The sequence below is a fragment of the Esox lucius genome, chromosome 11, assembly GCF_011004845.1.
Source record: "Esox lucius isolate fEsoLuc1 chromosome 11, fEsoLuc1.pri, whole genome shotgun sequence".
Lineage (NCBI taxonomy): Eukaryota > Metazoa > Chordata > Actinopteri > Esociformes > Esocidae > Esox > Esox lucius.
This window is the reverse complement of record NC_047579.1, coordinates 41,174,220-41,196,476: the sequence shown is the minus strand read 5'-3', so window position 1 is coordinate 41,196,476 and position 22,257 is coordinate 41,174,220. Positions and strand designations below refer to the sequence as shown.

Genomic DNA, 22,257 nt, shown 5'->3' with positions numbered 1-22,257 from the left:
AAAAGCGATGCTTAGGGTCTGACGACTATTTACTTATTATTTATTAGAAGAAGTACGGCATCCTTGGTGTAGGCTATACATATTTTACTGTTTGATAAACATTTTCTAAAGTGGAAAATTGGCACTTATGAGTCATACCTGTCGCAACAACCTACCGGACTGAGGCATGTAGGTTAGGCACCTGCGTGAAGTTGGCCCCCCCACCAACGCAAAACGTCATCAAACTATGCTCGTTCGTTTGTGCTGGTTTGTGCCGGTAAAAGTTTTGTTTGTGCCGCGTTGGGTTTTAAAATATCAGAAATGTAATCAAATTAATATTTAGGCCTATAGGCTACAAACAAGGCTCACCGAATAAAATAGATAAATCAATGGTCACAAGATCAAAAATAGTCAGACAGCTCTGTATTTTGGTTTGTAGTTAGTCAGTAGCCTATAGCCTATGAGCATTTTATTTCGGTTTTGTCTATTCAATCTCTAAAATGTTAGATGCTTATAAAGATGATTTAATAGAACATCAAGCAATTTCTTATCAGGTTTTTTGTAGTCCTGTAGTTTTTAATAAAAACGTAATGTTTTTCTTTTATTAGGCCTATGTCACTCTTATCTTCTGCTACTCTATGAGCAAAATTGATTTGTGCGCGTGTGCCATCAAGTCGTAGTTTAAATGTAACTTCAGCATTTTTGGGCAAGAAAACAGCTAAACTATCCTCGAGGTGAGCACACTTTTAAAGTAGAATTGACGAAGACGTTCTGTCATCACATAATTTGTTCAATAAACAATTATCCTCACTTCAGTGTCTTGTGATTGTATTTAATTTTTACGAGTCTCATCTGCTACACTCCACTCCCACCACTAGGGGCAAGTGACACTTCCATTCAAGAATGCTCTTGAATAAAATTGTGTAGAGTTAGTGGAGAAAAGGTCGATATAAATCAAACTACAAAAGTCGTTACTAATCCAAATTTCTGAACAATGTAAGTATACATTGTTTTAAAACTGTCTGTTACAATACTAGTAGCTGCAAGAATATTGTACAACATTCAAGAGAGCTAACCTTGTTATTGAACAGAAAACTCAATAATAACACTTCTATTACTAATTTAGCTATGAAATGCTATTTACAGTTGCACAAAGTTTCATTTTAGTATTAAAAAACGACCATGGGTGCAACTGTATTTAACATTTCATAGCTAAATTAGTGATAGTGTTAGCAATGAATTTTCAGTTCAATAAAAAATGACAATCTAGGGGTGAACATTACCATATTGGTCCTAATATAAGATATATTATCCATCTACATTATCCTTACTATATTATATGATCATTATATTCAGACCAATACAGTAATATTTTAAAACAAATTTATGCTGTACATGATATTTTTTGGAATCAGAATAATTGAGGGTAATTATGTTTTGCTTATGCCAGATGCCCAAGAAACCAGCAGTCGACAGGGATTCCATTTTCACAGTCCTGTGTTCATCAAAAGAGGCACAAACCAGCACAAACGAAGCACAAACGATCAAGACTATTTTGGGTGAATTTGGAGAATGTGGGGGGCTGGTGACGTCATCGTCTATAATTCAATGTCTAATATTTTAAAACCCAAAGCAGCACAAACGAAACTTTTACCGGCACAAACCAGCACAAACGAAGCACAAACGATCTAGACTATTTTGGGTGAATTTGGAGAATGTGGGGGGGCTGGTTGACCTCAGATTGACCTAAAAATATTATGTTAATATCTAAAAAAACGGAAGCAGCACAAACGAAACTTTTTACAGCACAAACCAGCACAAACGAACGAGCATAGTTTGACGACGTTTTGCGTTGGTGGGGGAGCCAACTTCACGCAGGTAGGTTAGGCTACTTGTATGGAAATCGAAACATGAAAGTTAAACTTAAAATATGTTTTTACTGTGAAAACACTATGATTGACATAGCAACGTAATTATTTTAACCTTTTAGACATTTAACTGGTGCTCTTATCTGTAAAGTAGTTACCCGCAAAATGTTGGGTGTTGGGGGGGCACTCTATTCTTACACTTCGGATTTGAAATGATACTTTTCAGAGTGCAGAGTGTAAGCTTCAATTTGAGGGAACAGTATTCAGACCCTTCACTTCACATTTTCTGGTCTCGTGGGCCTAACACCTTCTGAAGGCACTGTATTTTCATCCATATTGTATGAACCGTTTAGAAAAAAGCACAGTTCACATAATGCAGCCTATTTAAACACTACCATAGCCCTGTTTATATGGTTCAATAACGTTTCATTATAGGTATTTATCATCTGTTGCTAATGAGAATTTACACTAGATATATTGTAAAACACATTAATCTTGGGTGCATAATAATGTATTAATTCAATATGGTCCACACACTCTTTGTTTGTTTCCCTGTTGCATTCACATCTTAATGGTTGAATTGTACCTAATTCCTTGACTAAATTGTAAAAAAAAAACACTCCATTGAAAGAAAAGTCAAGGTATTAAGGGCCCTTTTACATTTGTTAGAGGCAGAATGCAAAGGAATTACAATGATTCTTCCCTTGGGTGTGACTTCTACAGGTTTTAGGATTTGTGCAACTTTTGAGTTATATACATTACAGCCAAAGGTGTAGGAGGGAGTTGCATATTGTGGGGACACATTTATTAAAATGTTTGCAAAGTGTGTGTGGGAGGGGCAATTTACAATGATCAGCCATAACATTTTGACCACCTGCCTAATATTGTGTAGGACCCCTTTTTGCTTCCAAAACAGACCTGACCCGTGGAGGCATGGACTCCGCTAGACCTATAAAGGTGTGCTGTGGTATTGTAGTATGGGGGAATAAAGGTAAACCCCTTCGAATGCTACTGATTGGACAGGCAGGAAGAATTAGGCAGAAATGAGAATCTATGACCTAGCTACGTGAACATGTAATATCTAATTATCTGACTCAATATTATTTGTAAACATACGCAATCATAAATTACCCTGATAGGCTGGAAGTTCTCAGAAAAGGTAACTAATCTTTCGTCACATGCCAAACATTTAAAAGATCATATGTTTCAAGGCCCACATTATCCTCAATGCTTCAGTCAAGTCCAGAAGACAAGGGACGGTGTAGCAACCCCGAACTCAGGGAGGATCAGTCTGGTCATTTCGATTTACGGATGTGTATGTGCCTCTATCAGTTATCACAAGCGCCCTTAAGGTGTAGGTCGTTTAACATGAACCATAGAGTAAGATGGCGTGTGTTCCTGGGTCCAACAGAAAGTGAATTAAGCCCAACGACTCAGGGATGACTACAATGTCATGTGTTCCTGGGCCTAATCAAACTGCTTTGAGAATTCCAGGACTCAGGGACTCCAAGTCTGGTCACTTAGACTTACTAATGTGTGTGTAATTACCAGTAGCCCTACGAGCTTGAGTATGGAGATGAACAAGGAATGCTGTAGTAATCTATATTCCAAAGTAACACAATTTATTCCAATAAAGTAATAAAGGAATGTAACTATGTTTACAAAGTTACAATACAAAACATAGTTACATACCAACACGATTCAACGTCCTCCCAACTAGCCTAACGGTCTACTAATTATAAGTATTTTAGAGACTATAGCACGAAGGTGTGCTAGGAGCTTCTGTTAAAGATAGACTCCAAGAACTAAGTCAAGCTTCACTATTGATCCCACCCAGACAGACTGATTCCAAACTCCCCAATTGCATCTATAATAGGATCAACTCATCTTGGCTAAAACAATGAAAATAAAGTGACCGGTATTCAGCCATTTACATATATGCAATTAGCACCATCCAAAGCAAGACACTTGGTCTTGCAGGATTCTCCATCTGGTAAACATTTACCTGTAACAAATGATAAGTAACATGTACAGCACTGAAACCTTTTGGATAGTTCATCCCTTTATGGGACACACATTAAAAGACCAAACATTAGTACAGTTAATCCAACGGAAGTCATACTGCTACTTTGTTGAATTGTCCATCCTCACACCTGGACAGTCTGAGCAGATGGGGCTACCTTGACCCTCATCTTGCATGTCCGTTCCTTTCAGGATGCAAATAGGCCTATTGGTGTGAGATTAGGATGTCCCACTGTGCTGAGACGCCAGACAACATGGAACCTTCACAAACCTTCCAAAACACATCTTTCATTACACTACAGCAGGGGTGTCCAAACAGTTCCAGGGAGGGCCGAGTGTCTGCAGGTTTTTGTTTTTTCCAATAAATTGGCTCCCAATTCACAACTAAACTACCAGGTGTGGGTAGAAACTAACCAATTAGTGACCTAATTCAAGTAGAAAGTGAGAGTGAAAACATGCAGACACTCGGCCCTCCGTGGAACTGTTTGGACACTCCTGCACTACAGTATCTGGCACAAAGTCGTTAGCAAATGACTTTGTGTTCTTCAAACCATTCCTGAACCATTTTTGCTTTGTGTCAGGGCGCATTATCCTGTTGAAGGGGCCAATGCCATCAGGGAATACCGTTGCCATGAAAGGGTGCACATGGTCTGCAACAATGCTCAGGTAGGTGGTACGTGTCAAAGTAACATCCACATGAATGGCAGGACCCAAGTTTTCCCAGCAAAATATTGCCCAAAGCATCACACTGCCTCCGCCGTTTTGCCTTCTTCCCATAGTGCATCCTGGTACCATGTGTTCTCCAGATAAGCGACGTACACGCACCCTGCCATCCACATGATGTGAAAGAAAACGTGATTCATCAGACCAGGACACCTCCTTCCATTGCTCCGTGGTCCAGTTCTCATGCTCACATGCCCATTGTAGGCGCTTTCGGCAGTGGACAGGGGTCAGCATGGGCACCCTGACTGGTCTGCGGTAACGCAGTGTTGTGGAATTTCACATAAATATTGATAGATTAATAACAAAAAGACTCCTTAATTTACAGAGTATAGCTGAGTCCTTTAATACATTTTAACATGCTGCATGGAGAGACTCCATATGCAAATCTCTCCCGAATGACCGGATCCCTCCTGCTTATATAGAATCTATCATTGTAATCTCAACCTATGGAAGTTAAGACATTTACTCTACCATTGAATTACTTCCTGAGGCCCAAACAGGGCTTTAGACAACGAGGCACCAAATCTTGCCAGACAGGCCAAGTGGTACACTACAAGAGGTACAGGATGTAACTCATGGTCAGGATGAAGATCTTTTGGGGATAAAGTCTGGAGCAGGTACAGGAAGGGAGTCGCAGAGTTACATGACATTGGGGACAGTAGAAACCATGTACCTCTAACACCTTGGCCTGATTGTCGCATTATTCAAGAGAGGCTTCTATGCTAGAAATATAACATATGGAAAGGATTCTAATTGAAACGCTAGATAAGTACAATTTCTCCCACAGCAGCCACATACGCAACAAACTGCGATGCACTGTGTGTTTTGACACCTTTCAATCTGTACCAGCATTAACGTTTTCACCAGTTTGAGCTACAGTAGCTCGTCTGTTGGATCGGACCACACGGGCCAGCCTTCGCTCCCCAAGTGCATCAATGAGCCTTGGCCGCCCATGACCCTGTCGCCGGTTCACCGCTTCTCCTTCCTTGGACCACTTTTGATAGGTACTGACCACTGCAGACCGGGAACACCCCACAAGGGCTGCAGTTTTGGAGATGCTCTGACCCAGTCGTATAGCCATCACAATTTGGCCCTTGTCAAAGTCGGTCAGATCCTTACGCTTGCCCATTTTTCCTGCTTCTAACACATCAACTTTGAGGACAGAATGTTCACTTGCTGCCTAATATATCCCACCCACTGACAGGTGGCCCGTGTGGTCTGAATAGACGTTGAAGGTCAATAAAGGGACTCATATTTGATTCATATTTGGATGAAAAAATTAAGGGAACATTTAAATCACACATCGAGTCTCTATGGACAAAATACATTAAAATCTTTACTGTACATTGTGTAATTCGTTGAGAACAAAATGACCTAACAACGGTCAACAGAAACCAAAATCACCAAATGATTAAGGGCTGTATTCAAACTCAAACCGAAAATCAAAGTAATCAATTGAAATCACAGGCTGTTTCAACTTGTGTGAATTTCATCACAGCAATTCGTGACTCAGTAGTGTGTATGGGCCCCACGTGCCTGTATGCACACCCAACAACGTCAGGGCATGCTACTGATGAGACAGTGGATGGTGTCCTGGGGGATCTCCTCCCAGACCTGGATCAGGGCATCAATGAGTTCCTGGACAGTCATTGACGCTACTTGATACATAATGTCCCAGAGGTTCTCAATTAGATTCAAGTCTGTGGAACGTGAGGGTCAGTCAATGCCATCAATGCCTTCGTCACCAGGAAAAACCCAGAGCCCATTGCACCAGCGTAAGGTCTGATGATGGGTCTGAGGGTTTCATCCCGGTACCTAACAGCAGTTAGGGTACCTTTGGCTAGCACGTGGAGGTCTGTGCCACCCTCCAAGGATTTGCCTCCCCAGACCATCACTGACCCACCGCCAAAACGTTCATGCTGGATGATGTTGCAGGCGGCATAATGATCACCACAGCGTTTCCAGACCATTTTTCGTTTGTCACGTCCTCAGTGTGAACCTGCTCTAATCTGTGATTGGGGCACAAATGGCAGGCCTGCCAATTCTGGGGTTTTCTAGCAAATACCAATCGAGCTGCACGGTGCTGGGCTGTGAGCACAGTTTCCACTAGAGGACGTCGGGTCCTCATGCCACCCTCATGGAGTCTGTTTTTGATAGGTTGGTAAGAAACATGCACACCAGTTGCCCGCTGGACCAATTTTGTAGGGTTGATGCCCATCTATGGCCATGTCCAGCTCTCATTGTGTAACGTCCCGTCTCCTGGTATCTCCTCCAAGCTCTTGAGACTGTACTGGGAGCAAACCTTCTTGCGAAGGCACATATTGATGTGCCATCCTGGAAGAGCATGACTACCTCTGCAACCTGAATGGGCTGCAGGTAATGGCTCATGCCATGAGTAGTGACAAGGAAAAATGCAAAACTAGAGAAGAATCAGTGTAAGGATCAGGATAACAGGATAAGGAGAGAGCAATTATCTGTGTCCACCACCTGCAAAACCATTCCCTTTTTGGGGATTTTCTTGTTGTTGCCTCTCCAGTGCACCTATTGCCACTTTCATTTGCACCAATATTTTTCATGAAACAATAAAATGTCTCAAGTGTCAACATTTGATATGTTGTCGTTTTGCTATTTTCTGTTGAATATTGAGTTAAAATGATTTGCAAATCATTGCATTCTGTTTTCATTTACATTTTCCGCAGCATCCCAAATCTTTGGAAATGGGTTGTATGTTTTCATGGAGAACAAGAACATAAGTCCAAACTATTGGACAGTAGTGTAGTTTTTAAAGTTTTTATAAGATACGCACCCAAAAGTGCCCAAAAATACTGTACAAGTGTAATGTTTGTATGAATTTGAACTGGTGGCACAATGATTCCCTACATTATTCAGTGGTGGTTTTCTTTTGCCAGAAATTATTTTGGGTGCATACAATAGGGTATCCTAAAACATACAATTTCTATTGATCTGAAAAGCTGCACCCTCTTTCTCTACATATGTCCCTAAGAAATGTGTTCATCAAACAAACAATAGCAGACATGGACAAGTGAAATCCCTCTCTAAGTTCTTGAGGAAGCTTATGATCAGATTGCTAATATATTTGTGCCAGATTTGGTGCACATCTGCCACTTTTGTCCCACTCGCATGCAGGTGACCCATTTGGGGGGCACACCCCGTAGGTTGTGAATCTTTTATTCTGCAACACTTCTGGTGGGGAGGGGTTTCATGTGGCGCAGGTCCGGCTATTTCCGATCTCCAACGATCAGCTCCGGTATTGAGAAGATTGCCAATTCTTACGTTGTGTATTCTAACGGAGGGCCTACATCTGCACCCTTCATTTCTGGCATTCTCATCATGTTGGACATATTAGTTTTGATGTTTTTCGCAATCATGGGACTTGTTTTTCTGTCTTACATCATTTACATGTTATGATGTGCGTCCGGATTCCGGACGAAACCGGAGGCCGGGAAGGGAAATAAAAAGATGCGTTTTGCGCCTTCTGTATTCTCGCTATCCATCTCTAAGAATGGTAGGCAGCTCACATAAATAAAACCTTTATTTTCTTTTAGACTTGCAATTTTGCAAATGTGTTTAGCGAGACCTCTGCACGCGTGTTAGGTTCTGTAAAACATTTAATAATGCGACAATAATAAGCTACAGTCTAAATATATTTTAGGATATTGCTGAAACATTTATGCTAGCACAGCACAGCTTTGATATTTATAAATATGTCGAACAATAGGCCTTTTGTTGTTTCTAGTAATTTGGAACTGTTATTTGATATTTTATTCCTGTTATTCCATTTTCTCTGTTATGAAGTAATATTAATGGTAAATGAAGAAGGTGCTCTCAAATCTCCTTCCCCTGTTCGCCCTTAAAATGAAAAAGGAACCGAGGTGACAATTTGGCGTCGTGCTAATCCTACTGTACCCCTGTTCCAGAAACATCTATTTCACGTGGAGGAGAAGGGGGGCATCGCTGACAATCTTAGGGGGACATGAAGATGGCCCATCAAAAGGGGGAAGATTCCCTACGACGGACCGGCTGGTAGCTGGAGGACTCTTCCTCACTCTTTCTGGGTCTGTTTAGATTCAGACACCCTACTGTGACCACCCTCTTAAGATAATTGGGCGCCCTGTCAACAACCGCCTACTATCCTTGTACCCTACAATCAAGCCCTTCAGACCCCTTGATTCAAAGGATGTCCGTGTATTTTGTGACCGATTATTTACTCTCCCCTAAAACTCACACGTTAGTAAACATGTATATTTTGTGAGGATGTAGGGAGCAAGTTTGTATTGTAGTAGTACTGTTGTGCCTATTTGACTACACTGTGATGGTTAACCCTGACCCCCAAACTGTGCAGTGTGCAATATCTCCACGTTGGGTGCATGTTATTTTGAAATCACTACACGTACCACTGTCCTAGACTGCTTTTGGCTTAATAAATGACTGAGAAGCCTATTCCAATGATCAGGTGACTTTATCCTGTAAATGACCTTGGAGAGCGATTATCATTTATTTCTAGTTTGGGGATTTACTGATCAATTTGATGCTCTTGATTGACCTCTACTTCATAAGTGCAAAAGCAGGAACCATGCATGTCCCGTTACACTCAGTAACCTCGTAAGCCAGGTTGGCTCATGTGTAAGTGCAATAGCTATTTGCAGCAAATGTCCCACCTAGATTATATTGATATGTCAAGTCATATCAGTGACTGTGTTTGTGTGGAGAGACTAATGTTTCGGGTCTGAGCTCAGCTGTTTGTTAGAAGCTCTGTTTGTTGTCTTGGAAGATAGATGCATTCCTTTTTGTAATCTCCTCGTTCTTACAATCGTTGCACTGAACTGATAGGATCCAAAGGTAACTGTCACATCACTGATTTTGTTGAACAGCATTGCTAACTATTAGTATTGATCACTATTAGGTTGTCCACACTCGGAATGCATGTGTTTATCCCTCAGATTCACAACTGGATATTTTTTTCTTTGACCAACAGAAGTGTTATGTTTACCAGTGCTAAGGCAAATTGCTATATTTCTGTGCTGTCAATGAAATAAAGATGTGTGCACAAGAACCTGGCTAGGTTTATTTCACCTCAGATTATGCGTCTTATTTATTTTTACGTGACCTTAAAGGATTTTCACTGGAAACTGGAATCCTATAGGGTTGGTTCCAAATCATGAAAGAAAATCCTAAAGTATTTTTGACTTGGGCCCAAGTCCCTCATCTGTCCTTGAGGGCATTGGCACTCCAAGGTTATCAGAACTGTTTCCCACTGACAATTACAGTATTTCTGTAACATTGTAATTTGGGCCCGTCTCCGGATATAGGCCCCTTGAATTTAGTTCACGGTGAGCGGGCCTGCCACGTAAGCACTGCGGCTGTTATTTATGGTGCTAGCGACACCTTGTGGTTGTCTTAGGTAAATTGAAGTTGTAGCCTAATGAAGACCAACATAGTACATTCAAAAGGCCACCGCGCGGTCATTCACAATGACGTTTTATGACGATCAATCTAGGTAAACCTCCATTGAAAAATGTCATGGAGATTTTTGTTTGCGTTTTGTCAGACAAATCATCAAAGCAATTTGGATATTTTATTGGCTTAGCGTCTTCTAAGAGGATAGTAGCCTACAGCTTTTGGATACATTTTAAAGCAATGTAATATCTGTATTCTGTAAGTCCTTTAGTATATACATCGATCAGCCATAACATTATGACCACCAGCCTAATATTGTATAGGTCCCCCGTTTGCGGCCAAAACAGCCCTGACCCATCGAGGCATGGACTTCACTAGACCTCTGAAGGTGTGCTGTGATATCTGTCATCAAGACGTTAGCAGCAGATCCTTTAAGTCGTGTATGTTGCGAGGAGGGGCCTCCATGGATCGGACATGTTTGTCCAGCACATCCCACAGATGCTTGATTGGATTGAGATCTGGGGAATTTGGAGGCCAAGTCAACACCTTGGACTTGTTGTTGTGCTCCTCAAACCATTCCTGAACCATTTATGCTTTGTGGCAGGGCGCGTTATCCTGCTGAAAGAGGCCAATGGCATTAGGAAATACTGTTGCCATGAAAGGGTGCACATGGTCTGCAACAATGCTCAGGTAGGTGGTACATGTCAAAGTAACATCCACATGAATGTCAGGACCCAAGGTTTCCCAGCAGAATATTGCCCAAAGCATCACACTGCCTCTGCCGGCTTGCCTTCCTCCCATAGTGTATCCTGGTGCCATGTGTTCTCCAGGTAAGCGATGCACACACACCCGCCCATCCACAGGATTCATCAGACCAGGCCACCTTCTTCCATTGCTCCGTGGTCCAGTTGTCATGCTCATGTGCCCATTGTAGGCACTTTTGGCAATGGACAGGGGTCAGCATGGGCACCCTGATTGGTCTGCGGGTATACATCCCCCTACGCAACAAACTGTGATGCACTGTGTGTTCTGACACCTTTCTATCAGTACCAGCATTAACGTTTTCAGCAATTTGAGCTACAGTAGCTCCTTTGTTGGATCGGACCACAATGGCCTGCCTTCGCTCCCCACGTGCATCTTTGAGCCTTGGCCGCCCATTACCCAGTCGCTGGTTCACCACTTTTCCTTCCTTGGACCACTTTTGATAGGTACTGACCACTGCAGACCGGGAACACCCCACAAGGGCTGTAGTTTTGCAGATGCTCTGACCCAGTCGTCTAGCCATCACAATTTGGCCCTTGTCAAAGTCGCTCAAATCCTTACGCTTGCCCATTTTTCCTGCTTCTAACACATCAACTTTGAGAACAGAATGTTTACGTGCTGCCTAATATATTCCACACACTGGCAGGTGCCATGATAACAATATTATCAGTGTTATTCATTTCAACTGTCAGTGGTCATAATGTTATGGATGATCGGTGTATACAGCTCCAGATACATTTTTGAGACCACTCCTAATTTTTCTTATATCAGCATCTCTACATGTATGGCAGCCATTCCATTCCAGTGTCTGTTATATTCCACCAAAGGCACAACTTATTTTACTTAATGAGTTACTGATTAGGTGATTACCTGAACCAAATCTCATTTAACGAGGAAAAGTATAAAAACCACTGCTGTGGTCATCTCTATCCTCTTGCAATAGGACCAGCTGGGTGGCAAAAATTGTGTTCAGCATGACAAAAGAGTTGAAAATAAAAGCTTTGAGTCTGGAAAATAAGGGTTCAATTCTGGCCTTACTGGCAGAGGGATAAATTGAGCGTCAGGTTGTTTCCATCCTGAAAAAGACGGCGGTTCATAAGAACAAGGTAAAGCAACAGAGATTGGGGACAACAAAGCTACAGACTGGCAGAGGGCGAAAACCACTGTCCACTGACTGAGATGACCGTCAACTCATTTGGATGTCACTCAACAATCATCAAGTGAAACTCAAAAAGAATGGCAAATAGCAGCTGGGGTGCAAAGCTAGAAAAAGGCCCTTCATCAATGAGAAGCAAAGAAGAGCCAGGCTGAAGTTTGCAAAATACCATAAGGATTGGACCGTAGAGGAATTGAGTAAGGTCATCTTCTCTGACTAATCTAATGGTTGGACGGAGACCTGGAGAGGCCTACAAGCCACAGTGTCTCGCACCCACTGTGAAATTTGGTGGAGGATCGGTGATGATCTGGGGATCCTTCAGCAAGGTTGGAATCGGGCAGATTTGTCTTTGTGAAGGATGCATGAATCAAGCCAAGTAGAAGGTTATCCTGGAATAACACCTGCTTTCATTCTGCTCTGACAATGTTCCCAAACTCTGAGAATTGTTTTTTCCAGCAGGACAATGCTCCATGCCAGACAGCCAGGTCAATTAAGGTGTGGATGGAGGACCACCAGATCAAGAACCTGTCATGGCCAGCCCAATCTCCAGACCTGAACCCCATTGAAAACCTCTGGAATTTGATCAAGGGGAAGATGGATGGTCACAAGCTATCAAACAAAGCCAAGCTACTAACATTTTTGTGCTTGAGTGGCATAAAGTCACCCAACAGAAATGTGACAGACTGGTAGGGAGCATGTCAAGACACATGAAAGCTGTGATTAAAAATGAGGGTCATTCCACCAAATATTCATTTCTGAACTCTTCCTAAGTTAAAACATTAGTATTTTGTTGTTGAAAAATCAATATGAATGTTTTCTTTGCATTATTTGAGGTCTGACCAGTTATTTTGACCAGTTTTTATTTGTGACAATATTTTTATTTGGAAGTTGGGAGTAATCTTTTCAGTTGTTTATAGAATAAAACAAAACTGTTAATTTTACTCAAACACATACCTATGAATAGTAAAACCAGAGAAACTGTGGTCTTAATTCTTTCCAGAGCTGTACATGTTACACTTTACAGGCCGATTGCAATATCTGAAGGGTCCAGTAGGTGCCACTGTTTACTGTGACAAAACAATTCCTCTCCCAAATCTAATCAGGCAATGGAAATCCTTTTCCGTATATCAGTTTCTGTTTGCCTATTGAATGCTTCGAGTGTGACAAAGAGGTCTAAGACCAGAACTGTTATCATACTGCATGTCTTCTATGGTTTTGTGACATTACATAATGAAGGAAATCCTTCCTGTTTAGCTGATGTTGTCCATCTACTCAAAAGGGAATGATGGCTTCAACCTGTCCTAAATCACTGCACAGTACAGTAGTCTGAAGATGTTTATCCCTACTTTTATAGGTCAGTGATATCGAGCACTGGATCGCTGCATATTAAGAATCCATACTATGGTCCAGTGTTATGATGATGTCTTTTTTAATCAGACTTTCTTTTCTCTGTCTCTCTGTCTTATTATAATTTTAATTGTTCATTCATTTTAAATAACATTGACCCACTTTTATGATACCAAATGTGTGATTACGGACCTGCTTCATTGCAGCAGCACCCCATGGATCGTGGACAGTCGATGTCGACATACTTTATGTCTTCTGAAGCAATGCTGTTCTGGTATTATCACGCTGCTCGCTCAACCATGCACCAGAAGGAACGCACTCTCCTACCTCCCTCCTCGATTGAGCACACAGGCTCCAAAGCCACCACAATTTGATTACTAACCCCCTCCGTCCTCCATGGGACCCCTTTCTAATCAGCCCTGATATCGCAGTGACCCGTCTGTCTGTGAGGCAGTGTACCTCTGTGCCATTCAGGGGTCCTCATGGTCAGCTTTAAGAGTTTTGCTGAATTATTATAATGTTTTGCCCCAGTGCACCCTGTCTACCCGCTCAATGTAAATTCTCTTATGTTCATGCCCAGCCGGCCTCACTGCATTCCACTGCTGATGATGTAATCATGACAACAATACCCCCTGTTCCGTCTTAGAGAGGTTGTAACACACCCACACTCCACTCATCCTTAGTCCCCTCCACTCATCCCTAGTCCCCTCCACTCATCCCTAGTCCCCTCCACTCATTCCTAGTCCCCTCCACTCATCCCTAGTCCCCTCCACTCATTCCTAGTCCCCTCCACTCATCCCTTGTCCCCTCCACTCATCCCTAGTCCCCTCCACTCATCCCTAGTCCCCTCCACTCATCCCTAGTCCCCTCCACTCATCCCTAGTCCCCTCCACTCATCCCTAGTCCCCTCCACTCATCCCTAGTCCCCTCCACTCTCCGCCCAGTCTCTTCCACTCACCCTGCTACCTAACTTAGCATCTCCAGAACCCCAGGCAGCATATCACAGCTATGTTATGTGTCCATTGAATTGGAATAAGCCACAACAGGTGCGGTTTTGTTTTTCAGAAGTGTATAGACCATGGATTCCCCCCAGTTACCAGATGAGCTCATTTGATTTAACGTGTAGGATGGCTGAGTAGGCTGTGATACTGCTACTAAGAGCATTCTGGCTAATATAGAACCCGTTGGGTTAGGCGTGCAAATTGATTGAGTGATGGTATTTATGCATGGCATTATCACAATGCCCCATGGCATTTTCCCTCTATGGCACCTGTAACCTCTTATAACCCTTTAGGAATACTAATGACGGCGGGGCTATAGACAGGGCTATGGAGAGGGCTGTATAGCAGCAAGGGGGATAGGAAGGGAGGGGAGGACAGAGGGGGAGGGAGTGATATACAATAGATGCTTAGGAGAGGGAGAGAAAAAGAGCGGGAGAGGGAGAGCGTTTGTGTTTGAGCCGTGGCCTTCGGTGAGTCGTCCAAGTTCCTGTTGTGCAGGGGAGGGAGTTTCCCTCAGCACAGCCTGAAAGGGCAGGGAAACCACATAGGATGTCTTTTTCCTGAATGTCCTGCAATGCCCATGCTTGGTGTGTGTTTGTGTGTATGTTCACGTGTAGGTAGAAATATACAGTTTTCACTCATCCTGTCAGTTTGTACCTCAGGCAGTGTTTCCTCAAGTGAGGCGCGGGCAGTGTAAAATACACTCTCAAAAGGGGCACAGGGATCCCTTTAACCCTCCCCTGTTGGGCCCTTTCCCCCAATCACAGTACGAGGACTACACGTCCCAACATGCCACCCCCCCCACCCCTTCAGGGCGCGAGGGTCATAAATCCTGTCAGCCAATGGCTTTTTACCAAGAGAACCCAGGTTGGTGTGTTCCACAGCAGCCGTTGTCCATGGCAACAGAAGTCTTCACAGGCATGAGCTGGACAGCTGGCGGAGGGTCCCTTACTGGGAATCACATGATCTGTCCCAACCAACCCCCTGGCCTCTCCCTCTATCCCCCTCCCTCCCTCTTCTGTCATTTGCTCATTCTGGCTCTGTGTAGCTACAGCAAGAGGGGGAGGGGAGAAGGAAGAGGGAAGTGGATAGAGGGAGGGAAGAGGAGGAGGGGGGGCCACAACAGAGGGAGAGGGGAGGCGAGGCGAGGCGAGGGGCTAGCTTACACAGGGATCGAGTGAAAGAGAAAGAGAGAGAGACCGGGAGTCCTCTCCCTGTATAATTCTGCTATCAGTCAGAGGGGAGCATTCCACACACCCTGTTCCTCCACTGCTGCTCCACGGCAACGATAAGGAGCACGGCAGAAGACCGGGAGGAGACGAGAGAGAGGATCGTCTGCCTGGATAAACACGGCGAGGAGGTGAGGAGGGAGAAGGAGAACCGTACAGACAGAATCATGCCAAGAGCTGCAGCCACCCGCTGCTTGTCTGCCTGGTCTATGTGAAGGGAGGACGATCACTGTTGGGAATACCAAGCCTTCAGAACGCAGGACGAGAGCCAGGAGAACACCCGTGATTCAGTGCCATGAATGGGAACAGGACGAGGGAGGCTCGCTGAGAACATGGATCAGGTGAGGAGAGGAGGAACCACCGCGTAGTACACACATATACATACACCGACCATACACACACACACACACATCTTACACACACAAACTAAACAGTGGAGCCTCTAATTCACCTTCGTCCCCCCAGCTAAAACAACCAGCACAGCGTGCTCTTCCTTCGCTGTTACCACTGAACGTGTTTCCTCCCTATGATGCTGTCTTGTCCCTGGCCAGGCTTAGGGAAGGGTTGGAGTGGTGTGACAGGGGAGGAGGCCGGTGGCTGTGCCTGTCAACATACAGCCACCTGCAGACAACCAGCTTGTATGTCTGTTTTTCCCTGTTGTCATTGTACTGTGATAGACAATGCACAGTGGACGATGGAGGGAATGAAAGGAAAAGGTGAGGGGGGGGGGGTAGTCGGAGGCGTGGGTGGGGCTGAGTTTGCCGGTTGCAATCAATCAGTGGAGGAAGCTAAACGGTTAGCAACAGCATGTTGACGTCTGTTTCACTAGCATGGAGGGTATACCAGTGATAAAAAAATTGTACCGAAACTAAATATTAGCTATTATAGATGGGATACCTGTGATTGTCAATTAGCACCTAGTCACATTATCAGATAGCATGAAGGGGGATAGCTGCTATTGTCAATTTTCACTGTGTCACATTATAAGTTAGCACGGAGGGCATTGCTATGATTAGCAATCAGCACAGTGTTACATTATCATCGAGTACTGAGGGGATGCCTGTGATTATCAACTAGCACCGCGTCCCATCATCAGCTAGTGTGGATGGAATCCCTGTGACAAATAATTAGCGTCATGTCACATGTGGGCACATGTGAGAACTCTCTTTGTCAGGTATATGGATGTCTGGATGATAATGTAGCGGTTAAGATGAAAAACCTTTTATGCACTTGGGTAAGGCAGTTGGTTATAAATTCTCCAAAATCGCCATTGACTTGGCAGATTGGGCTGTGACCCCGGTCTACAAGTGTGGCTTAGAGAGATATGTGGAAAAACCTGTTTCCAGCTCAGAATATACATCTTGCACATGAGTGAAATAGGAAAAATATTTACAGTCATATATGTAGTACAGAGAAATTATCTTCGGCCACTGACAAAAATTTGTATTTGGCCATTTAGTGTTTATTTGTTTTTAAATACTACATAACATTTATACTAAATACAAATAAGAATGAATACAATAAAAAGTAGGAAGAAGTCAATATGTTGTCCAAAAGATAATTGATATCTTACAAGGTACCTAACCATCTCACAAGATATCAATATCCTACCAAAACAGTATGTACATTTCTCCTGAGGAATTTCTATGCTTTATTTTGATAGGAAAGTGTGGAAAGGTAGGGGGGATAGTTTTACTAAACGAGCCATGGACCAGATTCAAACTCACGTTGCAGTGCACCTGTGTCACAGGCACTGGTCCTGACTACTCCACCAAAGCCACAATTCTTTTGACTTATTTTTCGTATTGACTTTATTTGTACTTATTTGGATGTTATATAGGGCGTTCAAATTTTTTTTAACAATATTGCCATGTGGCCTAAGACTTCTGCACAAAATTGTAAACATTCACACACTTAAGTGAGTCTCCTCTGGTTGGACTGTGCAGGACAGATTAAAGGAAGGGACATCCAGCTGTCCACCGCAGCCAGGACCTCATACTGCTCACTGTCTCTGTCCACCGCCACCAGAACCTCATACTGCTCACTGTCTCTGTCCACCGCCACCAGAACCTCATACTGCTCACTGTCTCTGTCCACCGCCACCAGAACCTCATACTGCTCACTGTCTCTGTCCACCACCACCAGAACCTCATACTGCTCACTGTCTCTGTCCACCGCCACTAGAACCTCATACTGCTCACTGTCTCTGTCCACCACCACCAGAACCTCATACTGCTCACTGTCTCTGTCCACCACCACCAGAACCTCATACTGCTCACTGTCTCTGTCCACCACCACCAGAACCTCATACTGCTCACTGTCTCTGTCCACCACCACCAGAACCTCATACTGCTCACTGTCTCTGTCCACCACCACCAGAACCTCATACTGCTCACTGTCTCTGTCCACCACCACCAGAATTGTGGTAGGATGGACTGTATTCTGGTGCAGTCTTGAAGGGGGTTGACAAGGAGCATAGGCACGGTTTCTCATCTCTCTAACTCTGGTTGATTACCTCATCTTGCATTTTCCCCTCATCCCCCAGGGTGGTGTGTGTGGTTTTGAACAGCAGGTTTCAGGGGCTACTAACTAACCCCCTCTCAGGTCAGGGTGAATTATTCATGGGCACCATGGCACTTCTGGAATCAGACCAACAGTCCCCCTATACTCATCCAATACCAACCCTATACTCTCCCTATGCCCACCCTTTTCTCACCATATACCCACCCCTTACTCACCCTATACCCACCCCTTACTCACCCTATACCCACCCTATTCTCACCATATACTCACCCAATACTCACCCTATACCCACCTTATACTCACACTATGCCCACCATTTACCCACACTATACTCACCCTATACCTACCCTACACTAATTCAATACCCACCCTATACCCACCCCTTACTCACCCTATACCCACCCCTTACTCACCCTATTCCCACCCTATACCCACCCTATACCCACCCTATACTCACCTTATACTCACCCTATACCCACCCTATACTCACCCTATACTCACCCTATACCCACCCTATACCCACCCTATACTCACCCTATACTCACCCTATACCCACCCTATACCCACCCTATACTCACCCTATACTCACCCTATACCCACCCTATACTCACCCTATACTCACCCTATACTAACCCTATACTCATCCAATACCCACCCTATACTCACCCTATACTCACCCTATACCCACCCTATACTCACCCTATACTCACCCTATACTCACCCTATACTAACCCTATACTCATCCAATACCCACCCTATACCCACCCTATACTCACCCTATACTCATCCAATACCCACCCTATACCCACCCTATACTCCCCCAATACCCACCCTATACTCCCCCTATACTCCCCCAATACCCACCCTATACTCTGTACCATTTGTATTTACAAAATCTTTAAGCAGAACTCTGAGCACCCGTGAAATGAATCGCACTATAATGGGAATATAGTGAAATGTTGGACTCTTGTCCATGTCAATCCCGTTAGCCAATCCTGTCAGCACATTCTGTCAGCCAATCCTGTCAGCTAGTCTGTCAGGGCGACGCTCACTCCTCGCTGTAGTAAAGTGGCATCATCCCCACCACCGTTGCCTGCCAGTAAGTGCTCAGAGTGAGTGTGTGTGTTCAATTTGATACCCTCGTTTCAGAGATCGGCCTTGGGCTGCTGCGCACTCTTCCATGCAGCAGAGGTCATGTCTTGTTTTGGGGTCATGCCACTCTACCTGTTCAACAACATGGCCATTAACTGAACTGTCTGCATGCATCACTTAGAAGGAACAGGAAACAGTGCTATTTAGAGGATTCTAAACGGAGACGTGCTGCCACTGAGTGGCGTTGGTCCGGTGTCCCACTCCGGTGTCACTGCCATGGAGGGTACCATACCTCCAATGTTTTTTTTTGTGTGTTTCTTTTTCATGGTTGTTCTCTTCAGTCATTTTTGTTGTCATGGGTGTAGATGAAGAATGACATTGGGACGTTAGAGTTTCCTGAGAATCCATCTGATTTCATCAACGCTTGTCTATGCTTCTACTATCTCCTGAAGACAATGGAAACCTGCAAAGAGGAGGGACATCCGTGATTCTTTAGCAGCGTCACTTTGACAATAAAAAACCAACACCAATGTGTTTACCGTAGAGACTTAGTAGTTGACGAGTACTGTACCAGTCTAAAGATTGGATACCCTTATTCCTGTCAGACACACACACACACACACACACACACAAACACGTAGAATGAGTGATATGGAGGGCAGTGGTCCACAGAGGAACAGGAAGAGGCTGGTTATATAAAGTGACCACATCAAGGACAGACAGCAGAGCCAGCAGCACCCCCCCCGGTGTTAGATGTGCAGACCTGAGGGCAGAGACCACACTGAGCACTTTTCTGCCAGTGCATATTTAAGTGATCCTCCTCTGTGTGTGTACAAGTGTGCGTGTGTGTGTGTGTGTGCGTGTGTACAACTCTGCCTTGGGCCACGCACATCTACACAGCCAGACTCACTGCAATGCATCATGGGTAGGGAGCACTAGGCGGGCCAATCAATAGTAATTTAGGGGGAACTGACCCTGTTGCCACAGCTATGCTGCACTCCGTGGTTGTTCATGTAAGGTCCAGCTCAAGTTCTCAGGACTTTACCTGGGTCATTCTGCTCTCAGACTGGAGTCAGGTTGAGGGGAGTGGTCAACTGGGAAAGGTTATCAGTATGGAGGACATGACACAAATACCAGGCTGTTATTACCTGCTGTAGGGGGTGGTGGTCAAAGCAGAGTGTAATAGGCCATGTTATTACCTGCTGTTGGGATGGTTGAAAGCAGAGTGTTATAGGCCATGTTATTGCCTGCTGTTGTGGGGGGGGGGGGGATCAAAGCAGAGTGTAATAGGCCATGTTATTACCTGCTGTTGGTGGGAGTTGAAAGCAGAGTGTAACAGGCCAACGTCTTTGGCTACCTTACGGATTGGACCTCCTGTTGTGCCCCCTTGACAACGTTGGCGGTGCTGGTGGACCGTGACCAAGTCCATCCCGGTTATATGAACGACAAGGAACTTTAAACTGCTGACTGTCTCCACTGCCGCCTATTGATGTGGATCGGGGCGTGTTCCCTCTCCTGCCTCTCAGAATCAACAGCCTCTTTTGTTTTGCTGACATTGATGGGGAGGTTGTTGTCCCAGCACCACAATGCCTTGTTGTTGGTTATGGTGCTCTTTAATCCCTGCACAACACGGCTGTAGGCTATAGTCACTTCTGTTGTTCTTTTGAAATCAAATGACAGTTTGTATAAATAACACTCTCACACACCAGTGCACAAACACACACACATAGACAAAAGGCCTACACACATTGTATATATATGTTATAAACACACAGTCCAGAAAGGTGACATCACTCCATCTCTCAACAGTAGATTTGAGATATTGCTAGAGTTGGAAGGTGGGAACGGCTGGGGAGGGTTGGGGGACTGGGGAGGGGGGCAGCCTGCTAGGCCTGCTGCAGATTAAAACACCTGTTCCCATGTCTAGCACAAACTCTCATTCCCTCCCTTGATCTCTAATCTCTCCCTCTGTCATTATTTCACTCTCCCTTCTCTCTCACATGTGAAACAGACAAAACAATCAGCAACATGAGTTTGGCAGTCAGACGAGGCTCACACAAACAGAAACACACAGATGGAACACACAGATGGAACACACAGAGATGGAAACACACAGATGGAACACACAGACAGACACACAGACAGACACACAGACTGAAACACAGATGGAAACACAGACACAGATCAAAACACAGACGGAAACAGAGGCAGAAACACAGACAGACACGCAGACAGATTAACATACAGAAACATAGACACAGGTTAGCTAGTGATTCTCGCCAGCCATTGGCTAACATCAGCTAGCCAGCTGGTAATTCTGGGCTTGAGTTATGCACGTATCACTACACAGTTTGGTGTTAACTACACATACTGGACATGTGTGCAGTTAAGCAGACCTTGGTCCAGGTTGTTGGCCTATGTAGATGTTTTGTGTCGCAAGCTAGCAAAGCCACCGACAATGGCGTTTTTATCAGTAACATCAGTGGCCTGATTGATGAAATGTAATGATCTCTCATAAGAAAAAGCAAAAGTGAGCGAGTGAGAGAGAGCAGCATGTTGGGAATGTGTCTTGAGCCTGAGCGGTGGCTTCACCAGGAGCATGAGTAAGGCCAGGGAATCAGGAGGCTCCCAGCTGAGGATCACCAGGAGCATGAGTAAGGCCAGGGAATCAAGAGGCTCCCAGCTGAGGATCACCAGGAGCATGAGTAAGGCCAGGGAATCAGGAGGCTCCCAGCTGAGGATCACCAGGAGCATGAGTAAGGCCAGGGAATCAGGAGGCTCCCAGCTGAGGATCACCAGGAGCATGAGTAAGGCCAGGGAATCAGGAGGCTCCCAGCTGAGGATCACCAGGAGCATGAGTAAGGCCAGGGAATCAGGAGGCTCCCAGCTGAGGATCACCAGGAGCATGAGTAAGGCTAGGGAATCAGGAGGCTCCCAGCTGAGGATCACCAGGAGCATGAGTAAGGCCAGGGAATCAGGAGGCTCCCAGCTGAGGATCACCAGGAGCATGAGTAAGGCTAGGGAATCAGGAGGCTCCCAGCTGTGGGTTCCAGGCTGGCTTAGTCTGCCCAGGTGGTCCAGTACAACATATTGATTAAACTCCCTATTTACCTCCTTCTTACCCACCTCCCTCTCTC

General features: G+C 44.6%; 1 protein-coding gene and 1 long non-coding RNA gene across 2 annotated transcripts in view; both read left to right on the top strand.

Annotated features, from left to right (window-relative positions):
• Window positions 1–7,811: 7,811 nt before the first annotated feature.
• Window positions 7,812–9,666, top strand: LOC109616282. Its single transcript, XR_002197392.2, has 2 exons — window positions 7,812–8,118; window positions 8,531–9,666. It is a non-coding gene; the product is annotated as an uncharacterized LOC109616282 (long non-coding RNA).
• A 5,786-nt stretch (window positions 9,667–15,452) lies between these two features.
• The window catches only part of arhgap23a (Rho GTPase activating protein 23a), an 83,731-nt gene continuing 76,926 nt past the window's right edge, over window positions 15,453–22,257 (top strand). The window contains exon 1 of the mRNA XM_029123175.2: window positions 15,453–15,846. Within this exon, the coding sequence (XP_028979008.2) occupies window positions 15,805–15,846 (42 nt within the window). The 5' untranslated portion in view covers window positions 15,453–15,804. The remainder of the gene's footprint in view (window positions 15,847–22,257) is intronic.